The following is a 23,379-nucleotide window of genomic DNA, read 5'->3' as shown; positions in this document are numbered from 1 at the left end:
ATCAGTATTACAAGCATATTTAAAGGATAAGATATTCACTTTTGTTATTCAATGAATTGTGTAGTTTCAAAAGTTATTAATATTTTCCTATTGTATTATTTTCCTTTAATAATTTAAAATAAATTGTATAAAAAGTATGAAATAAATATTTATTAATATATGTAATTATGTGTACAATGGTTACTTAAGATAAAATTTTTTCCTTTTACCAATGTTCAAGGTTTTGGGCACTTTAAGAGAGATTAGGACATATAACGCTCATGCTCTGTCCAAAACCAGTTTAGGACGACCAAAGGAAGACCTGGTTCTTATGCTTTATCCAGGACAAAGAATATATAATCTTTGTATATTTGTATATCTTATATATTCTTTGTTCAGGAGTTGCTTTGTTTTCTGTGTTGGGCTCAAAAATACAAGTCTATTCGCAGTTGAACATTGATATAGTCGTAAATCCGATATAAATAATCTTTTAAAAATTTCCTTAATTTGAAATCAGTACAAAAAATATATGATTTTGTTTTATCATAAGGGTATGATATAGCAAAATCATATATTTTTTGTACTGATTTCAAATTGAGGAAATTTTTTTCTAAGCTCTATTTTAAAAGATGCCTCTTAGCTGTATGAAATTCAACAACTTTTTAGTTACTCAGTGTAGCTGTGCTAAATGAATGAATTTTTCTTTAAGCTCTATTTTAATTCAGTGTGGCTACGTTAAATTATAGAATTTTTTTCTAAGCTCTATTTTAAAAGATGCCTCTTTGAAATGTAACAACTTTTTGATTGTTCAGCGTAGCTATGTTAAATCTATAAAGATGGATGAGCAATGAAATAAATAAATTCAATCTTGGAAATGAGCATACCAAATATAGATGAAAACCAGTTTAAAATATCATTCAGCGGACACTTTTTATTTTATAACACTGAGAATTTCGCATATTTAGCAATTTAGTTATGATGCATCTTTAAACATATCGCTGAATGAAATCAGCGTTAACACTTAAAAGTCAAAATCAATTTCCAAACTGTCAGACCAAATACAGAAAAAAAAATGTAGGCGTGTGTATTGAAATATTATATTTTATGTGACTGCTGGTCTTATGTAAATGAATGCAAATTTTTACAATATTGGTTGTATCGACATCGCCAGATATTGTTGATAATTTGTTAAATTTGAAAACACTACGATTAATTATTGTTAGAATGCAATTAAATTCATCTACGCAATCAGTGTCCTTCAAGAGACTGCATGCTTAACTTTTCAATGTTGCTGTTTAGATTTACAAATCTTGTATAGGGATTAACCTTGGAAATTAAGTGTTGTCGAACAAATATGTGTGTTTATTAAATTAGCTCGGAGAATTGCGAGTATGTTACAATATTTTAATGCCTAAAAATTGCCTTGCAGTAAAATTGAGTTAAAAAAAATCCCTATAATTAAATAAACACTTCTGTCTGAAAATTTTTTTCTTTTCTAAATTTATTTATAACAAATCCATATATAACAAATCCATGGTATAAATATTAGAGATTTTTAAAGGAAAAACAATATTAATTCTTTCTTTGATTTACATCTATATCTGTATTTTTTTATCTATTCATTTATTTATTTATTTTTTTTTGCACAGTGCTCTAAGAAAAAAGTGAACAGCCTGAATAATTTTTGATTTAAATTATCGGATTTTCACATGATCGGACTCAATCCTAAATATTTCATGGACTTCACCTTAAATATATGCAAATTAATTTATGCAGACGATATTTTAAGTTAATAAATCAGTCACAAAAACGTACTTCCTCTCAATAAATGTTAATGTACCTTTATTTCTACGGTTTTAGATTCTTGACCCTCAAAAATATGAGGATGGACACAATTCGGAAAATACATTCCCAATTGTTAGGTCAGGAGAGCGGTCGAAAGTTTAGATCCCTAAATATTAATTTTACTTTTTGCGTATTTCGCCATTTCAAAGAAATCGTATTTTTAAATTTATATTTCTCAAGAATTAATCAACCAATGGGATACCTGCAAGTGACGTAGTGTGGATATCACGATCCTGATTGGTTGATGAAACGTGGCATGTGTTTAAGTTAGCAACTGTTCTTTCCATTCTATTTCGAGCAAGCCAAGCGCGTCAAGTATCAATTCTCTTAAGTGACACACTCTAAATTCTTTCACTACCGTAAACCGGGGGCGAGTCTACCCATCCAGGGGCGAGTCTACCCATTTTAGTTTTATTTAATTTTCACTATTTTAAATTGCAAATAAAAAAATTTTTACCGACGGAGGACTTAGTTCAGACTCTAAGGAAAATGGCGCTGTAGTAGTTTGATTCGTTTTTATTTATTTGGTGTCTTTTTAACCGACCTGTTCAAACGTCTTTTGAGAGATTTGTATTGAAAATCAGCAAACTTTTACTTGGTGCTCCGTGAGTATATTATTATTATTACTATTTTCACTTTGGTTAAGTGATAAACTTATCTAAGACTAAGATTACATTAATATTATATGAAAAAAAACAAAAAGAATGTAAGTTTTGCTGTTGTAAACAAAAAGCCAGAATTCGCGGGGCGAGTCTACCCATTCGAATTTAGTTTTAATAAAGCATAATAATATAATTTAGAACTTTGTTTATATTAAAATTAAGTCATTTTAAATGAATTTGAGTATATTATTTTAATTCTGCATTGATAAATTTATCATTAATAAGAAAATTTATAGGTTAAATATATAAGTAAATATAAAATATGTTTATTTTACCTATTTTTCCAATTTTTATATTACAAAATTAACTTTTTTTATTTAATGCAAGTTAAATAAATTATTATTTATAAATTATTATTACCTCCCAAAAGAATGGGAAAAGGATTTTTCATGATTCCCAATGTTTGAATTTCGATTTTGTTAATAATCTTTAATTATTATTATTTATTAATTATTTAATTGTAAATTTATATTAATTTTAATTTATTTTTATCAACAATAATCAGAAATTTTTTTTATTTTATAATGTTAATGATTATAAAAACAAAACTGTGATCAAACTGTGATAATCGATCAAATACTCAATTTGTGTTATTTTATGAATAAAAAAATGGAATATATAATAAAGTTATGAATTTTACTTCATAAATATCCTACATAGTAACTAAAAAAACAATTTAATAGTAAAATTTGATTATTTACAATGTTAATATTCATTTTAGTAGAATGGGTAGACTCGCCCCATGCGAGAGATTTGTCAGCAGTTCTATAAAAATATTCAGTAACAGCGTAACTGTTAATATTTTCTAAAATCGATTTCACAGCTTTAAAGAGGGATAAATAGCGATTCCGAAACGCCTATTAAAAGCCTTTTTTCTTTAATATTTACAAAAGTTTGACCACTTGAAAGTTGACAAACTGAAAAAATGGGTAGACTCGCCCCGGTTTACGGTATATATATATATATATATATATATATATATATATATATATATATATATATATATATATATATATATATATATATATATATATATCCAGAGATACGCTTGCAAAGCAAACCACGCAAAGCAAAAATATATCAAGGTTACAATAGAATACATAAACAAACAATAAATCAGTATATTTGTCATAGCAACTATAAAACCATAGAAGATGACTAATATTTTAATATTATTTAACCTTAATAAATAATCCCAAGAAACTGAATCGGTAAGATATTGCTTGATTAAAAACTTCATCCGCTTCAAAAATATGCAAGTTGGAAACAACAGTTGACATATTTTAAGCTCTTAAATCTAGCTTTTTCTCTCTCAGCACTGTTTTATCTATTTTTATTCCTCACTTTCAATTTTTCATTGGCAACTTTACGTTTTTTTATATTTCAAATCACTTTTTCTTCTCATTCACATCTGACGAGTCTTGAAAACGTCCGCCTATTTTTTAACGCTTGAAACATGTCGACTGTTGTTTCCATGCAGTTAGAAACGAATGGATTTTTTAACCGAGTAATATTATTTGATCTGTTTGTATTTAAATCTGAATAGAACCTGTTTATATTTGAACCTGAAAACTTTTGAAAGAAAATTTAAGTTTTTTTTTTAAAGAAACTGGATTGATGTGTGAGGGGATACATATGAGCTGAATCTGTGTTAGCCTCTATAACTGCTCTTCAGGAAAGAAAAAGAACCTTACTCCGGAGAACTATTTAAACACATTGTTTTACACGAAATAAGTTTTCTGAAAATACTAAAAGAAAACGTCGGTTTCCGGAAAAGTTAATGTCTGAAATAAGAAAGGTGTGGCATTCATACCGGATTTCACGACGGCGTTTCCAACAATTTTCTCGGTTTAGAAGCGGCACATTGTGATATTATAGGCTAAAAATATTAATAATAAAAAAGGCAAAAGAACATTCTAAGCAAATTATATAATTTTGCAAACGTCAGAGTTCTTATTTTGTATTAATGTTATATCACGTAAAAATGTAAAGTGACGAAAAAGTTATTGAGAAAATATTTGACTTTTCTAATGTTTATGCGCAACAAAATTTAGGTACGCAATGATGCAACACACAAAAACAATTAAAAGGGACAAATTGTTGATATTAATAATGTAAGACATTTCTGTTGAATGAATTCTGAATATCTGGTGAGCGTTATAAAGTTAATTTATAATGTGAAGAAAATTTTTTAAAAGTAAGCGTGAAATGATATATTTTTTCAGAATATTATAAAATAGTCATAATTTCATTGTTATTTTTACAGTTTTATAACCATCGTTGAACAGCCAATCCAATTTTGAGTTTGCGACTACCGACGTTCAATTCGTTAGTCTAGTAATTTTAACCCGATCCAGAAAACGAGGGAACTCCTGGATCAAGTATTGGGAAACATTTGCCATCGTGGTGGACTTTTTGGTTGAACTAACTCGCATTTGCTTTATACAGGGAGGTAAACCACGAAGACCTCCCACGGTTAACCCGTCGGCAAGGAGACTAACCCATGATCCGTTTACCACTGAGGATAATTTATGTCAGCACTGTGGTCGGTGCGAGCTAGATACCGAATTCAGTTCATATCAACCAGTCACAGCTGGGATTCGAATCTGAATCCTCTCATTAGGTGCAAAAGCTCTATCCTTTGATCAACCGTGGCTCAATTTCATTGTTATTAAAAATAATAAATGAAATACATTTGGGAAGGTGCATTTACGACGAAAAAGGTGGCGATCGGATGGCGACTGGCGTATAATTTTTCAATCAAATATATTATATTTAGTCGTGCTGTGGCCAGTGAAACCATTAACTTTGCGCTGTATAATGCACATTAATTTGAAGTCAATGCATTTTTGACTTAATAAAAACATTTTAAATTGATTGTGATTCAAATTAGTTTGGAGGAAAATAATGATTTGTTCGAGTCCGATTGAAATATTCAAGTGATCCAACTTAAATGATGCGAATTCGTTTCAATATGATAATTCCGATCACCGAATAAATTCAATGAATCATATCATGGTTTTGAATCTGCGAATCAGTTAACAATTCTCATTCTTAGAAGCTCATTTGCTGAGGAGAAGGGTATGATATGGCAAAATATCCAGTAATTAATATAACTTTTCTGCTGTTAAAAGATTAATCTAATTGATTTACAGTATTAAAAACTAACTAAATGCATCAGAAGGAGTACCAATCTTTAATACCGATCGTTAAGGTTTAAATGAATTGAAATCTGTACTACAGTAAGTATTATACTTCTGCAAAAATTGTCTGTTTATTTAAATTTAGCATTTTGAAGGTGAATCGAACAAAGGCGTTGTTCACTGTGAAATTTTTCTTTCGAATTTTAAGTTTAAATCTGATAATTTTTTTCCTTAAAAGTTTTGGGATTCGGGAATGAATTACTGTAGTATATATTAGCTGTATTATATACTAAAATGTATGCAATTTTTATTCCAGCTGTTGTGTTCAGATTCAACTTTTTTTCCTTCATATATTTGGCATGCCTACTAGTAAATCCTTTACTTTCTGGTAAGATTCAGCTTGTTTTATTTGATCAGATATTAAAATCGTGTTCTGGAAGTAATTTTCAGACATTATTTATTTATCATTGAAAATTATGTTCATTTATAATTTTTCTTTTCATAAATATGATTATTTAGGTCGTGTACCCCTCTCCTTTACAACCAAAGGGAACTGTAGCAACAAATAAAAATGTATATTAATCCTTAAAATGAGGCTCGAAAACGTACTTTCCCTGAATAAACCCTTTATTTTATTATTTTAATTATGTTCCCGACGGTTTTGAATATTTTTATTTCCAAATTATAAAATTTTGGGCCTTTTAATGTTAAATATAATCTAAAATTATTTTAATAATTCAAACAAACTTGCCGATATAACATATAACGATAATTATATTACATAACGAATGAAGGACAAAATTTAAACAAAAAAAGTATTTTTTCATTTTAATTTCTCGAACTATTCTAAGTTTGAGAACTATTCTACTATAACAAATTTAGGATTTTGTAATTTGTAATTACAAAATATTTTGGTTCATTATTAGATAAAATAAGATAAATAATAATAAAGTAGTCTTTCATCATTAGATAAATAATAGAGTATTTCAAGCTTTTCTTTTATTTCTTTTTGTATTAAATTATCCATAAATAAACAAGATCTGTAATTGATTGTTGAATTTTTTTCGTTTAAAAAATAACATTAAAAGTAAATTAGCATTAAGGAGCTAAATTTTTTGACCGCTCTCCTAACTTAATAATTTGGACCAAATTTTCCAGATAACGTTTACTTCCCATATTTTGTATTTCACAAAATCCAATTCTGTTAGAAAATCGTTTATTTATTCCAAGAAAGTACGTTTTTGTGCCAAATGAAAATATCGTCGACCCAAATAATTTTTTTGTTGTTTAGAACTGTTATTTATTTTAATGAATAGTTGGTGATTTATTATTTAAGTCTGAATTAAAATATCAGACTTTTCTGTAGCATGTATTTTTTATTAAGTTGAATCAGTTTTTTTTTATCATTAATCTATATTTTATTATATATATATTTTTTATCATTAATATATGTTAATACCGAAAAATTCCATTACATTCTTTAATCATAATTGTTTTTCATTCACTTAGCTGCATAATTCGCTAGTTTATACTTTAATTGAAGAAATATGTAACTATTTGTATAATTTTGCTCTATAGTTTTTAATATAATTAGAGAGTTAATACATAAATTAATAATTTTAAATTATATTTTTTAAAAACATTTTAGTGTGTTTTTTTTTCAACGAATGAAATTTATTTCAAACTAGTGGGCTGCGCCCCCTGCTCGCTAACGCTCGCCAACCCCCGAAAATTGCTACGCAATCTTATATGGTTTGCTTCGCAAACCAAGCTCACTTCGCTCGCTACTAACTTAGGGACATTGCAAATGCACAAAATTCTAAGAATTCAAAACAATCATTCAAATCCATATAAAAAATTTTTTTAAAATTACATCTTTTTAGCAAATACTAAGTCATTAAAATAAATTTGAATTCAAATAAATGACATGTAATTCGTTAAACCTATTAGAAATGTGCAATAGTATAAAATCTTAAGATAAAATTTCTAAAACTGATATCTCCTTAAAAAGGTTAAAATTTTGGCTATAATTAAGTCTATTAAAAATTGAAATAAGTGAATTGCAATGGAAAAACCTGCATAAACAAAACATTGAATTTCGAAAGAAATCACATTTGGTTAGAATGCTCTCTCTTGTCAAAAAATACAAAATAAACTAACCTCAAACAAAACTCAAAGGACTTCGAATCAAATAATTAAGGAAACTACTATCACGTTTAATACAAAAGCAAGATTTATTAACTAAACAATAAAATTACAGCATCGCAGTTCCAAAAAAAATCTCGCACTCACTCAAAAAAAAAAAAAATAAATAAATAAATAAATAAACAATTTGCATTCTAAATAGACTATAGCAACCACAAAACTCTTCTCGTTACCATCTATAAACTGATATATAATAAATAAATTATTTAACAAAAAATACGATGCGCATAAGCACATAATATTTTGCACTCTGGTTATTTCAGTTTCCATTTTTAAAAGCGCTATATGTTGAGCCACCTCACCATGTGACATTTTTAGCAGCAATGATTGGTCGATTTTCTAGCGTTGCCATTCGGGGAGTTGTAATGAGGCATTTTCTTATCGCCGTGTAAGAGAAATATATATTTACCATCTATAAACTGATATATAATAAATAAATTATTTAACAAAAAATACGATGCGCATAAGCACATAATATTTTACACTCTGGTTATTTCAGTTTCCATTTTTAAAAGCGCTATATGTTGAGCCACCTCACCATGTGACATTTTTAGCAGCAATGATTGGTCGATTTTCTAGCGTTGCCATTCGGGGAGTTGTAATGAGGCATTTTTTTTATCGCCGTGTAAGAGAAATATATATATAGATTATAATTTTAGACAGGAAGATTTTTGATAGTAAAGTGACGTCTATAATTGATGTCACGCTTGTAGGGAAGAGAAGGGGCTCTTGAAATTGTGACAAGAAGGAGAAAGAGGGTAGGGTACTTGTGGCATCACATATTTTAGTCAAAATTAGTAAACTTCAGATTTAAAAAATGAAATTTGAGTTGATCTTTAGCTTAGTTCTGTATCTGAACTGCTAGTATATGGTTATATAACATAGGGCAGTGTTTCCCAAAGTGTGGTACGAGTGCTCCCAGGGGTACGGGAACAGTTTAGCGGGGATACGCGTTCTTATGCGAAATATCTTGAAGCAAACGAAAATTTCACAAAATTTTATTTAAAAACAAAGCTAGCCATGAAAATTTACCATTACGTATTTTTCTATTGGCTATTTTTTTGCAGAGTTAACAGTTAATAATTAGGGGTATCAACAGCCAGTTGTGATTTTTAACTTTTGGGCAATTTTTTTACAGTAAAAAATACATTCATTTCAGTGGTACACAGCGTTATGAAAAATTTAGAAAGGGTACACAAAAATACATAAGTTTGGGAAACACTGACATAGAGTGACATGTCTCAAAGTGGTAGAGTGAAGGTAATGATTTGTGACAAAGAATAGGAGAGGTTCAAAGTATTGGAAAAAAAAGTGTGACATTATTTATGGACATTCAAATTAGAAGTCATGGATTTTAACATTGTTTTCAACCTTTACCAACTTTGTTCCTTGACCACAATTAATTGAAAAGGAATCTGCTGTTTCGCTCTTAATCTTATGCAAAGTATATTTTTAAAATAGATTTTGCATTTACTTTACAGGTCCATCACCACGTTACCTCAAATCAGTCATTGGACTAAGCACAGCATTTTGTATATGTCATGTCATATTTCAAACTGTCATGCTCAGTTTGGGAGATTATGGACATTTTTTAGACTACTGTAAGTAAACTGTTTTAATTAAAACTATATTTACTTTAATCTATTACTTAAAATTCAGTAATATTTTCACCACATAATGGAATTACTTTGTAATAATTTTATGCCGAAAAAACATAAAAGTAAATTTTGCTTTTTTACTTGAAACATTTTCTTAAATTGTATTAAGTTTTAACACATATTTTTCAAAAATGAAACCAAAATCAATTAAAAATAGAGGGATTGAAATTTATAGGTTGCTGCGTTTTGCTTAAGAAACCAGATTCTATTTTTACCGAATTTCAAGATTAGTTACAAAGTTAGGCTACAGATGACGCTACTGAATTTCTGCAGCTTTAAGAACGACAAATTTGCTGTTGTTGCACATCAGACTATTGCATCTGAAATATTTGCATGTTCTGTTTGTTAACTGTGCAATGTTGTAGATTAAAATGATAGTTATTTTGAAAAATCTGTTTTACTGGTTTTGTTTTCTGTTAGCAGCGACATCTGATGACTAGCTTTGGTAAAAATAAATAATATGGTGCCCCAAATAGAATGCAGTGTGCCATATAGCTGTTTCTTTTCCGTTTATCTTAATTCTATATTCTTGTTCTAAAATCTGCAATGTCTTGTATGCTGAATAGCGTATAGAAGTTGACTTAGTAGAAACCTGAGAATGTTGTCTTCTTATGAATAATTTGCATTGTTCTCTTAATAAAGTGTTAGAGGACTAATGTTTAAAATAATGTAGAGAAGATGGCAAATCAAAAGATTGTATGTTGTGCCAATGTTCTCAAATGAAGTAAAACGGCTGTTGAAAGTTTTTAACATTAAAATGTGGATTGGTAACATTATAGGTATTATCAAAAGTCAGTAATCAAAGGGATTAGCCTAGCTAATAGTCTGCATTTAATAAATCAAAGATAATTAAACATAACACTGATATATTAATGACATTTGCCAATTTAACGAAATCTGGATGTTACCACAATACTTCAACATCAATAAAAATTGAAAATATTACACTTTTATCTGTATTTTAATAAATTGAGCAGGTCCAAAATATTTAAACGGGCACTCATTTAATTTTTAGTTTGTGAGTCAAGTACAGTCCATGAATTGAGTTATCTAGCTACTATAATTTATTTTTTAATTATACAGGGGTAGAAGTATGAAAATTTTTTCTGTAAAATATTTTGTCTAGTTTATTTATAAATTTTTTTTTTTTGCTTATTGTATAGGTGATTGGAAAGGGAGGCTGTTTGCAGTGTTCGGTTTTCATCGCTTTGACAAAGTAAAAGTTGTGGATGCCATTCGCATCATCGGACTTGATTTCCTAGTGTTGCTTTCTGCAGTGGGAGTCCTCATTGCTATAGAAAAACTTCAAACTGCTCAACAAACTCCTGATAATCAAGAAGTACCTGAAAGTGATGTGATACGAAGACCTGTGAGGAAGCGTAAAAAAAAGAAATCGGAAGTGTTATTTTGGGCAGGAGAAACTTGCGTATTATTTCTTTTAGCGGGAGCTGGAATTTTATATCCGTCTCTATCTTCAGCAGTATATTTTTTGGTTTTTTTAACTGTGTGCACGTGGCTTTCATGTAATCTAAAAATTGGTAGAAAGTATTTATTGACTAAAATTCCACTACTAATTTATTGTGCTCTTCATTTTGTTGTTATTTATATTTATCAAGTCGACTATGTTCAAGAATATGTCCCACCTGATAGTTTAACGGCCAGGTATGTATAGTTTGGACCTTTTCTTATTTACTATATTTGTATTTTATGTATTATAGTTTTTTTATTCACTTTTATTAAGTGTAAGTAGGTTGAAACCAATTGTTCGACCAATGTTTGACAGTTTAAACTTTCAAATAAAAAATTTTTTTTAATACGATAAAACAAAAGATAGAATAAAGTAAGAATAAGAAAAAGTTGGAGAATAGTACGTATAGATTTTTGACGTGTTAGATTTTTCATATATATATATATACATATATAAAAGAAAATCTGGTATTATTTATAAACACTATTATTTTAAAATCATACTATTTTTAAAAATTATATTTTAAATTTTTAAAATTATTTTGTAGTTTTCTGAAGTTTTTTTATTTGTTAAAATGTTTCACTTTAATAATTTTTGACATTCTTTTTTCAGTATTGCTTTCCCTATAGTTTGTTTGATTGAGTTGAGCTTATGTGTAATGTAATCGAGATGTAATGTGTTTTCAAAATGTGATGGTTTCATTTAAAACAAACTATTTTGGAATGCTTAAGCTCTGAATTGGAATTTTCTTTATAAATTCACTTTTAAAATTGTTATTTAATGTAAGGCTGTTTTTATTTTTCTTAAATCCTTTTCAGGAATTATTTAATTGAGTGGGCAAGTTCTGTGTCATAAAGTCAGTTTTTTGAAATTTTTTTAAAATTTTACGTGGATGACTGAAATATCAGCTGTATTCCGTAAAAAAAATTGGATAAAAAGTTAAGAATTTGCTTTTTTAGTTACATTGAACCGAAACTTCCAAGGAGTCCTCGTGATCTTTCCTATTTTTTTCTTTTCTAACTTCATTCACAGTTTTATATGATTTTGCTATATTAAACACTTGACCTTTTGATGCAGAAGGGACGCTTTTATATATTTTTTACGCACATTCTAATTACAAAATATATTTTGATATTTTTTAACTATAACGCAGTCTAATTGTTAGTAAAAAAATTCTGTCTGATCATCGGAATCATATTTGTACCATAAAATATAAAAAAAGTAGCTTGATAATTGTTTTTTTTTTCATTCAAATTCAAAAATTTAACAATAATTGATTTTGTAAATTAAAGAAATTTCAATGATGAATAACTGTTTCTCTTCAAATTTGAAAAATAATTGTTTGAAATTTTGAACACTTTGAAAAATGTTTGGAAAATTTTACCTTTAATGCAGAAAAAGACACCGGTGTTTCATGCTATATTTTTATAACTATTAATTATTAAAGTGCTAAATATAATATTTTCTACTTTTTTTGACTATAATAATAAAAAATAATGAAAAAAAAAATTTGTGAAATATATTTAATAAAAATTCTGATTCTAAGGGTTAACACTGTCTATGTGTAGCACAGTATGGTGAATTATGGCTTCCAAGCCATTGGATGCAACTATATTCTTTTAACTTTTCTTAGAAATTGGATCTTAGAATCTAAATTTTACATCTCTTTCCTTATTAAGCTTATCAAAAATTACATAATGTAAGAAGTTCGTTCGTGTGACATGAATTTCTCTTAATATTAAAAATACAGTTTATAGAAACTGAATATTTTGAGTTATATCTCTATATTTAACTATTAAATGCTCTAAAAAATTTATTTGCATTCTGTTTCTAACTTAATCATCATTTAAAGATGTCATTGCTTTTAAGATTTTATGTCCCTTTTGCTAGTCGCATTTATGTTCAAATAACTTTTTGTTTACTTGTCTTTTAGTTATTACTTACTGGATTCTTCTAATTTTTAGGCTACTTGGTCTTCCTGATTTCGTTCTTCAGAATTGCACCAATGATCCTCGCACCCTAGTCTTCCAAGATCATTCCTGGACTTTGTATGCTAGTCCATTTTTCATTCTAGGACTGTATTGTCTGTTAGCATTAATTATTAGAAAGCAGCTCATATCTCCTGTAAGTGTCATTACACATAAAATTTATTAATATTTTTTCAAAAATTCTGGGGAGCTCAGCTCACTTGGTTCACCAATCCAAATAATTGCTTCACATTAATTTTTATTTCTTGAAACAGACAGTTATTTAAAATTAATATCATTTCATTGAAAGGCCCCGAAATTTTTTATTCAAATAGAAAATTTATTCAACATATTTAGTTTCCAAATCTATTGAGATAAAATTTAAACCTAATAAATTTGTTTTGGTTACTATTGCCATTTCATCCACAAATTTATTTTTGAAATTGTTATTTAATTCTTGGTTATTTTAAAAACTGATTTAACACTTTTTTCCAAAGATATTATTTAACAATAGGGCAAAAAGTTATTCATTATATTGCTGTATAATTTTAAATAGTTATTTTCATTGATTAATTTTAATTGCATATTTGGTTTTACATAGTTTAACTTTAAATAAATTTTAAAAATTAATGAAACATATTAGAAACAAAATATAACTTTTTTAATGTTTTTAAAATAATTTGTAATATTTTTATTAACTAGTATAATAAGACGGCTAATATCTTTGCCATAATAAGGTAATATTATGCGATTATTTTATATTATAATAAAAAAATAGTCATGAATGACATTTTTACTTTTCGTATGATTTATGAACTTACTCGCATTTGCGTTAAATGGAGAGGGAAACCACGAAGATCTCCCACTGTTAGCCTGACAGCAAGAGGAATATAACCCATGATCCATCTACCATTGAGGATATTTTATGTCAGCACTCTGGAATTCGTATCGACCAGACATTGCTGGGATTCGAACCCAGTTCACCTAAATTGAAGGTGAATGCTCTATCACCTGAGCCACCACAGCTCTTAATATGTTATTGTAGCAAAGAATAGTACTACGTGATTCAAAACTGCATTCAAATTGGAAATAACAGTCTACATGTATCAAGCGCTCAAAAACAGACGCCCATTTTCAAGATGACATGAATGAGAAAAAACAAAAGTGATTTTAAATATAAATTATAATGTTGCCGATGAAAAATTAAGGCGAGAAACAAAACTAGAAAAATCACAGTAGCTCAGAGAGAAAAAAGAAAAAAATTAAAAGAAAAACCAACAAGAAAAGCCACAGTGACCCAAATACATTTCTATGTGCTATCAACAGATGTTGAGAAACTAGTGTCGTAACAAGAGAATCAGCAATCATATGAATAAAACAAGATTCCAGGGCATCAAGATGAGTTCATGTGATCGAGGTGAAAATAATTTTGGTATTGTTGAAACTAAACTTATGCCCAAGATGGCAACAATGTGCAACAATTGATGATTTCTAGCATTCTTGATAATGGAGTTGATGTGACTCAGGTGGAAATAATATTGACATTGTCAAAACTGAATCTGAAATCTGTCGATTCATTTTAAACGGAATAGTATTAAGAAGAGATGCTGAGCAAATTATTATTGTTTAATGTTTAAATATAGTTAGAGAAAGAATAATTAAATAATTTGCTGTTAAATACCTTTGTAACTTTTATTAATTTTGTATTTATGACAACACAAGGAGTTTGAAATATATATCATCATATATGATTTTTATGTCTAAGAATGCTTAAAATGGTGATCATCATCAAAGGATTTGTATTTGTAGGTAAATTTTGTATTTAATAATCAGAAATAATCAAGTAAATTGGTGAACTTTTTAAAATTTTTTTATTTTGTTGATATTTTTTAATTAAAAATATTGTAAAAGTATCTATGCTTCATGTTTAATGAACTCAATTATTTTATAGCCTGTTGATGAATCAAAATATGAGCCTTGTATGTCAAGAGTTGATTCTAAGCAAAGCTCTCAGTATTCTCAGGGTAGTGTGCGTCGAAGAAAACAATCAAGAAGAACTACTAGAAGCGTATGTTTAAATAAATTTTTATTGGTCTTTCAATAATCCAATTACTGATTTTTTTTGTTTTTGATCTAGTTTTTTTTTTGAAGTTTTATAATTTAAATTTTAAAATGGATGTTTAATATTTATTTCTGCAATAATTCTTTGCTAATTTTGTTCATATGTTTAATTTTTAATTTCATTTAACAAGGAATGTACTCAAAGTGTCACTCTTAAGTCACACTGAATTTTTTTACGAAGTTTTTTTTGTAAAAAATTAGTATAGATAATTAGTAAAGAATTAGTATACATTTCTATTCTATACTTTCTTCTGTGTACACAATGTTTTCGTTACTTTAAATTAGTAATTGTTATAATTAAAAGTATCTTAAAGAAAAATATTAGTACTAGGGAAGTTTGTCACAGAAAGTCTGAAAAAATTCTGCCACAGAGGGGCTAACACACTTTTTAAATAATTAAAAAAATACCTGAAATTTGATCAAGGAAAAAACGTATATAGGAAACATACATCACCAGAATGTTATCAACGTTTTAATAAAAATATAAATCAGAGATTATATTTAAATTGTGCAATTAGGAAACTTAATGTGTGATTTTCAATTCACGCAAATACGAATTTTAATGTTTGATGAATACTAATCTCGATATTTTATTTTTAAATCGTGTAAATACGGATATCGGTGTTTGATTTGACGTTCGCTTAAATACACAACTCTATGTTTCATTTTAAAAACACTTGAATACGAATTCCGATATATACTTTTTAAGTCACTGGAACACGAATTATAATACTGGATTTTAAATTGAGTAAATACAGAAGGTAATATTTGATATAAAAACGTGAAAATACAAAACGCAATGCGTGATATTAAATAGTTTAAATAGGAGTCGTGGTGTGTAATTTTAAATCATGTGAATGTAGCATTAAATCATGTTTGCATTGGTAGGAAAAAGCGTAAAAATTAATCTTTTTTTTTTTTCATCTTGAGAATTCGAAAAAGACACACTTTCTTTGAAGAATACGGGTTATTTTTTTTTTAGTAATTATAAAAAATTTTCCGAGATAGTGACAAAATCTTCCACAATGACTGGCATGTTTGTGTATTATATACAGGTCTGTTTATGTTACCTTTGTGCTTGTTTACCATTGCTTTTCTTTCATTTAGAGAAATTGTTCATATAGTTTAAGTATAGTTATAGATCAAGAATCTAACTTGCTTAACAATTTCAAAGTTATTGAAAAATTGAATGAAGTGATAGCTATTTCCGTTTTATTTTGAAAATTCCTAGCATTAAAAACATATATTTTTCAAAACTTGTTCTTCATTATTAAATTTTACATTTTTTTTTAAATATTTTTAAATAAAAATGGAATTTTTATTTACTGATTGGCCATATTATTTTGTTTATTTGAAACTCTTTTATAATATTATACAATGCTGTGAAAGGTATATGATTCTATGTCTTTTTTTTCCTTTCTCGCTATGCATATATTTATGTATTTTTTTTAATACTGATTTCTTTTAGTATATTTCTTATATATTTTCCAGAAGTTGTCTTTTCATTTAAATTGATTTATTTATTTATTCTTTTTTGTTTTTGCATATAATGATTATTATACTATTTTTTCCTACTTTGTACCATTAGACTAATAGTTCTATTAACAATCAGGTTTTTGCTTCAGTTATTTAAACAGGTGTAATACATTTACTTAAAAAAATTATTTTTATTAGAATGTTATCAAACTCTATATACATCAAGGCCAAAGATAAAAACTGGTCAGAAATTCCTTTTTTTTTTTAGCCGACTATCAGTATTGTGTGACTAATATGGGTAATTTATTACCTCTTTGTTAAGGCAAAATATTATTGTTATATTGCTTTTCACTTTCTGTGTCCTTAAAATTAAAATTTGTTGGTATAAATACTTGAATCTTAAAAAAAAATTTTTTTGCTTTTAAATTTTTAAGTATTGAAAATTTGTTGGTATAAATACTTAAATCTTAAAATTTTTTTTGCTTTTAAATTTTTAAGCTTTAAAAATTGCAATTTATCAGATGTTTTTTCTTATATTCTAACAAAAATTCCTTCTTAATTAAAAAAATCTAACAGTTGTAGATGTTAATTGTTAATTTTTAATTTATTTTCCAAAGCTTTTAGCTATTTCATTTTAAACATTTTAATATCAAATTTCATTTTAATAACATTGTAAGCATAATATTTCTTTAAAGAGTACTATTGTAATTCTGATATAAATGAAACTTTATTTTAATGTAGCTAATATAAGTTGTTGATGCCTTTATGTCTTTGCATCTGGCTAATATTTAACTCTATATCCATTTCTTTGTTCCTGCATGTATTACTTATGTTGCACCTTAAATTGCTTTCCTGGTTGCACAACCATCTGCATCTTGCTTCTTCCCATGGTTGTTAACTTCTAAGCAGCAAGAAGAAAGAACAAGAGTAGGTAGAACTTCTTCTGTAAAAAAAGTAAGAACAGATGTTTTAATTGTATGTCATTGGTAGATGCTGACCCTCCCTATAGCTAGAGCTTTTTTGGTTTTAGTACTTTTTTTTGTCGTTCTTCTATGAAATATATATTTCTGCCTTTCTTAAATGTGTTTCTTCTTAATTTTGGAAAAATCTATATAAAATATAGTATGCCCTTTTAAATATAAATATTAAGATTCAGGATAACTGCTTTAAGGAAAATGACTTTAAATTTTTTTTTATCTGGTTAAAACTATTAAAAATTTCATCCATATTTTCAAATTTTGTTTAAATTTGAGTTTATTAAGTATTCTTTTAAAGATTAAACGTAGCATTGTCTAGTATATACTGTAGACAACATACTAACTTATGACATGCTCACTTATAACATGCTAAAAATGTTTGATATGGAATATGTATCTTATCAAAATATGTATTGCAACAAAAAACATCAAGCAATGTTGTATTTTATTTTAATTTATGAAATTTAACTCAAAATTTTTATTTCAATTTAGTTAAGCTAATACATAAGTTAATGCTTGAATGAATAAGATGTTGAATGTGTAATGTTTATCCACTTCAAATTTCCTTATGATTTTTTTAATTAAGTCTTATAATGCTTATTTATGTGAAAATGCGTGTTTATGTCTCAATATAATGCTGAAATATTTTCAATTATTTAAGTAATTTATAAAGTTTTAGATTTTCAAATGGAATGAACATTCAAAAAGCAAACAAAATTAAATTCCAAATGCAATTTTTCTATACCTTGTTTTTTTAACATAACATTCCATCCAAAGAATAAATTCACTATTGTTAAAAATTAAATAGTTTTGATAGAGAACTTATATTTGAAAACCCTTGATCTAAATATTTGATCCTATATTTGAACTTGATCTAAATATATGTCATGCCTTAAGAAATTAATTTTTAAATATTTCCTCTGTATTTTTAATATCAAAAATTTCATAGTAGTCTAAAAATAAACAGCGCAGTTTTGATATTTAAAATCAGTTTCAAGGATTACAGGGACAATGAGCCTATTTAGTTTTCATATTCTGTCTTATTTCTGCAACTTAGAAGCCTTAAAAGACATATTTTTACGAAAACTTTCCTTCCTGAAAGAATTGGTAGCATGAGTAGTGTTCTTTATTTACCATTAACCAATGCTATTAAATCCAGAAATTTAAGTACATTCTAACATCTTATTCTACTAAATGATTTAAATAGCTTAGAAAGAGAAAAATGATTAATTACCGTGATTTTATAGTGCAAAAGTTTAAAGAAAAATTTCTTTATAAAACTCACCTTTGTATGTTTCAGTAGCAGCTTTTTCAGACCTACATACACTTGTAGTTCTTGCTTTAATAGCTTTTGTTTGTATTTGTGGTGTGTATTTAGTAAATGGTTGCCTTTTTATTATTTGGAAATCATTTAATATTTTGGTACTAAATTAACATCTAATGTTTCGGGATTATTTCTTAACTTATATTGCTTTGTTTTAAATCTATTTTAGTTAGGAAATAATAAGTTACTCTTGGACTTCTGTTTTTTTTTAAATTTTACTGTTTCTCACTTATAACATTTTAAATTTTTTAACTAGTTATGGCATTATCCACATAACATTAAAGTACATTTAAAAATATGTAAGGGCTACTTTTTTAATATAGATTTTAAATTTAACCTACTGGTTTTCATGCTTTTTAATTACTAACAATGCATGACTGCTTATAGTTGCTAACACATTTTATATCTTTGCATGCAGGCTGACAACCGCTCTTTCTATTACAACTCATTTGACAATTGCCCAGTATGTAGTTTAGTGCTTTATTTTCATTTTTATTCTTTATAATTTTGATTTTTACACAAAAAAGTACTTTTGTACTTATTGTTTAATTCTATAAGACTTATTACTAATGATGACCTATTTCTACCACAAAGTATTTTTTTTAATGAAATGAGTAGGTCAGTTTTCTGATGTTTAATTATTGTGCCTTAATTAACATAATGCCTACCAATTTATCTTGTTAAAAATCTGTTCAAAACTTGAATTACTAGGGAAAATATTCTTTTCTTAAAACCCTAAAATTAATATCCAGGCAGTTCTTTTGTATATATATATATATATTGTGATTTCTATTTTGCAGATAAAATGTGCTCGTACTGTTAAAAAAAAAAGGAAAATTGAAAATTTTTTCATAAATTTTTGCCAATAGCTTTCAATACAACTAGCTTTGGAACTCACTGGAGAAATTCTTTAGTTTGTGTGAAAAGTTTTACTTTCATATTAACTTGACATGTAATTTATTTCTGGCATAATTAAAATTACAAGTTATCCCCAGGCAATCTGCTGCAATTGCTTGATCTGTTTTGTTTAGTATAATCACAACAAAATGCATTGATATAATTGATTTATTATAGTAAGTACTGAATATTAAGATGATAAAGAGATAATAGTTTCCGTGTATTATGAAAGAACCTTAATCTTAGTTATTTAGAGTTCAATCACCCACACACAGGTTTCACACAAGTTGTTGAAATTTTATTGTTTTTGAATGGATAAAACAGTTTCCATAAAATGTACAGTGTTCAAAAACATATTAAAGGAATAATTTATTAATCATTGATTCCGTGTTGATTTTTATCACACATTTCTTTAAAAGGTTTCCTGAGTTTTTCCTCTTTTTTTTTTTCTTATTGAATTAAAGCATTTCACAATTGCAGAGTTTTGAAAATTGCTTCTTTTATGAATATGAATGCTTTTTAATGCTTTTATGAATGCTTCTTAATAAATATTTTGAGTTTGTGGCAATTCTACTCTTCGTGATGAATTTTAACGTTTTCATACAGAAACTGCTCTGAAATTAGTTTACTTTATCCGAGCATTATTTCTTCACCAAGGAGGCTTACTCGTTGTGTTTTTATTTTTATATTTTTCATACATAAATTAATTATTTTTTCGTACTGAGTTAATATTAATGTATTGAAAGTGTTAATTACTGAGCTTTTTTAGTGCTTTTTTCTCAACGTTCTTCCTTATAGAAATGCGTTATTTGGAGTCATTAATATGTAATATGATTGCTAATATGTAGCATATTAGAGCAAAGTTAATGAGTTAAGAATTATTCATTGTCTATGAGTGAAAACACAACAAGATTTTATTCTCTCATTTTGAGTATTATTATTGGTAAATGTATTGTTTAAAATTCTTGTTTCACAGAAAATGGTTGACATTAGTAAAAATTTAACTACGGCTTTTATGAGTGAAACATTAAGAGCTAAAGTTAGAGTTTGAAAATATTTCACTTTCATTGTCTAGGCTTCTTTTAGATCACTTATTCTTTTACTTACAGTTACCTGCACTTTAATCTGTCATTTAAAACATGTCCTTTTAATGGAGATCAACTTAAACAAAAGAAGAAAGCTACATCATTTATTTCTCATTACTTAAGATCCTCATTACTTTTAACGATAATGGGGATGATTATAGCTTAATGTTTCTAAGAATGTAATAAAAACATCACAGGCACTGTCTTTAGTTAAGAAGTTTTAAGGCAGTTTTACCAATGAAGTAATCAACATTATGAACAATAGGATCATTACTGTCAGGAAAATTTCTTTTGTCTGTGCATTTATTCCATTGTACTAAAAGCTAAAACTAAATAAAGTTGAGCACAAATTTTTCAATAAGTAATTTTTATAGCAAAAACAGAAAAAATGTATTATTAACAAAAATTTTCTTAAGTTTTATTTTTTTTACTTTGTTTTTTACATGCAATGTTTTTTAATAAAATTTTATTAATTATTACTAATTATTACTCATGCATTTTTAATTATAATTTTATGATAATTTTTTATATATTACAATAAATAATTTTTAATTATTACTATCCTGCATTTCATGTATTTTTAAGTTAGATACAACTGAAAATGTTTGTTTTGGTTTTTTATTTTGATTAAATTCAAATAATTTCTAGGGAAATATTACTCTTGGTATTGATTTCAATAATTCATTAGGGACTACACCTATTTTTCAAGGAGTTTATTTTCAATCACTATAAATTATCACATAAAACAATATATTTATTTAAAATAAATTGTATTTAAAAATAATTGTATTTAAAAATGTATGCTTTCTGCTTTTGCTTATAGTTTCCTTACATTTCTGAAATTATATTATTATTAATTCTTTTTGTATTAATGTGAAATGTTGAATTGATTGCAAAATGACACTTTATCAGTAATAGAATATATTTAGAATTATAAATTTTCCCTTTTTTTCTTTTGCTGCTTTACTGGAGTGCGTTTTACAGCAATTGGTAAGGAGGATTTCAGAAGTGTGAAAATTTTAAAACGAAATATTATTATTAGTGGAATTTTTATTTAATTTATAAATGTTAATAACTAATTTTCAATGCATTAAGATACTGCATTCATAACTTTTTTTCTATTTTGTACCAAAATCCTTCTTTTATGAATACTTATTGTTATTTATACATTACATACTTTTTACCTTTTTTGAATCTAAAAGCTCAATCTCATAAGAATTTGGCATGGCTGCTTTTAACATTTTGATAAAAATTTCTGCATTAATATTATACTTTTGAGTTTTTAAATGATAACTAAGTAATTTTTTTAGAAACATATAAGTTCTTGGTTTTATTATTACATCGGCAAATTTTTTTAAAATTAATTCATTCTTTTCACTTGCCTTGTTATTAATTCCCAATTTTCCTTTTAGTACACTTACCTCTCGAATCTTTATACATTTATTAATGTTGCTCAATTTTAATAGTTATTTTTATTTTTAGCAAGGATCTTTTATTTAAAATTAATAAATTGGTTTTAGATTTGTTGCAAATTTATGTATATTTTATTAAAATTTCATTTGCAATGTTGGATTCAGCATAAAAAAGGGGGAATGTTAAATCAGTGTTGTGGCATTAGAAAGGTTAGTAAAAATAAAAAGTTACGTAACAAAATTAAATTATAGCTAGATAAAAAGATCTTAATAAGTATAACCTCAGCTATAAAAATGGTGGCCAGCTATTTCCTGCATTTCAGCTTCATTTTACTGTCATTTTAAATATTAGAAATAATTTAAGTAACCTTGAGGTCAAAGTTAAAGTTTTTATTTGCTTATTTCATTTCTTTCTGAGACATTTATAACCTAACGTTTCTGTGAAATATTTGATATGTTTGTTATCCTTAACTAACTGAAATTAATGAAAAAGTTTTATGCACTGTAAGCATAAGCTCTTTCAAGCAAAAATTCATGTATTAAAATAAATGAAGAAAAAAAAATCTAAAATTAGCTATAAAAATGTATTTTCTCTTGTAGCTATTAGATGAAGATCACACTGGTAGATCTTATCGTACCATTGAGAGTGGTGACCCCAATGCTGCCACTTTATCTGTCGATCCTAATGGAAGTATCATATGGACTAGTGAGAGTGATATGCCAGAAATGAATGTTGAACCACTTGAAGACAAGATCACAACATCCAAGAACTTTTATTCCAATCTGAAGAAAGTTTTCACACCCATTCTTTCTGGTTTCAAGCTCATTTCAAAAGGAAGTTACATCGTCACTTTGATCATCATGATGGTAAAGCTATATTTTATTGTGAATTATATATTGTAATAAGTCTATTTTTATTAGTATTATATGTTATTATACTATATAGGCAACTATATAGCTTCAACATATGTTGAAGCTATATCGTCACTTTGATCATCATATCATGAGAATCAAAGTGATGATATAACTTCATAAGTTATGTTTCAATTTATGTTTGAAAGTTCTGTTTTAATAAGGTAAAGTTATATTTTAATTTATTATTGTGAATTCTATATTGTTATAAGTAAATTTTTATTAATATTATATGTTATTAGTCAAAC

General features: G+C 26.8%; 1 protein-coding gene across 18 annotated transcripts in view; it reads left to right on the top strand.

The window, feature by feature from the left end:
- The window catches only part of LOC107446587 (piezo-type mechanosensitive ion channel component), a 125,449-nt gene that overhangs the window by 40,656 nt on the left and 61,414 nt on the right, over positions 1-23,379 (top strand). For 2 of the 18 annotated variants that reach the window (XM_087161408.1, XM_087161400.1), the window contains exons 3-10: positions 5,946-6,017; positions 9,316-9,435; positions 10,656-11,154; positions 12,925-13,084; positions 14,879-14,995; positions 17,434-17,451; positions 19,244-19,288; positions 22,820-23,086. In XM_087161408.1, coding sequence (XP_087017534.1) covers positions 5,946-6,017; positions 9,316-9,435; positions 10,656-11,154; positions 12,925-13,084; positions 14,879-14,995; positions 17,434-17,451; positions 19,244-19,288; positions 22,820-23,086 — 1,298 coding nt within the window. Of the gene's footprint in view, positions 1-5,945; positions 6,018-9,315; positions 9,436-10,655; positions 11,155-12,924; positions 13,085-14,878; positions 14,996-17,430; positions 17,479-19,243; positions 19,289-22,819; positions 23,087-23,379 lie in introns of all 18 variants that reach the window. The other 16 variants (XM_087161404.1, XM_087161397.1, XM_087161411.1 and 13 more) reach the window with 9 other exon arrangements.

The sequence above is a fragment of the Parasteatoda tepidariorum genome, chromosome 4 (genome assembly GCF_982258835.1).
Source record: "Parasteatoda tepidariorum strain Cologne lab strain chromosome 4, Ptep-v5.0, whole genome shotgun sequence".
In the NCBI taxonomy this organism is placed as follows: Eukaryota; Metazoa; Arthropoda; class Arachnida; order Araneae; family Theridiidae; genus Parasteatoda; species Parasteatoda tepidariorum.
This window is presented reverse-complemented; position numbering and strand designations above follow the sequence as displayed.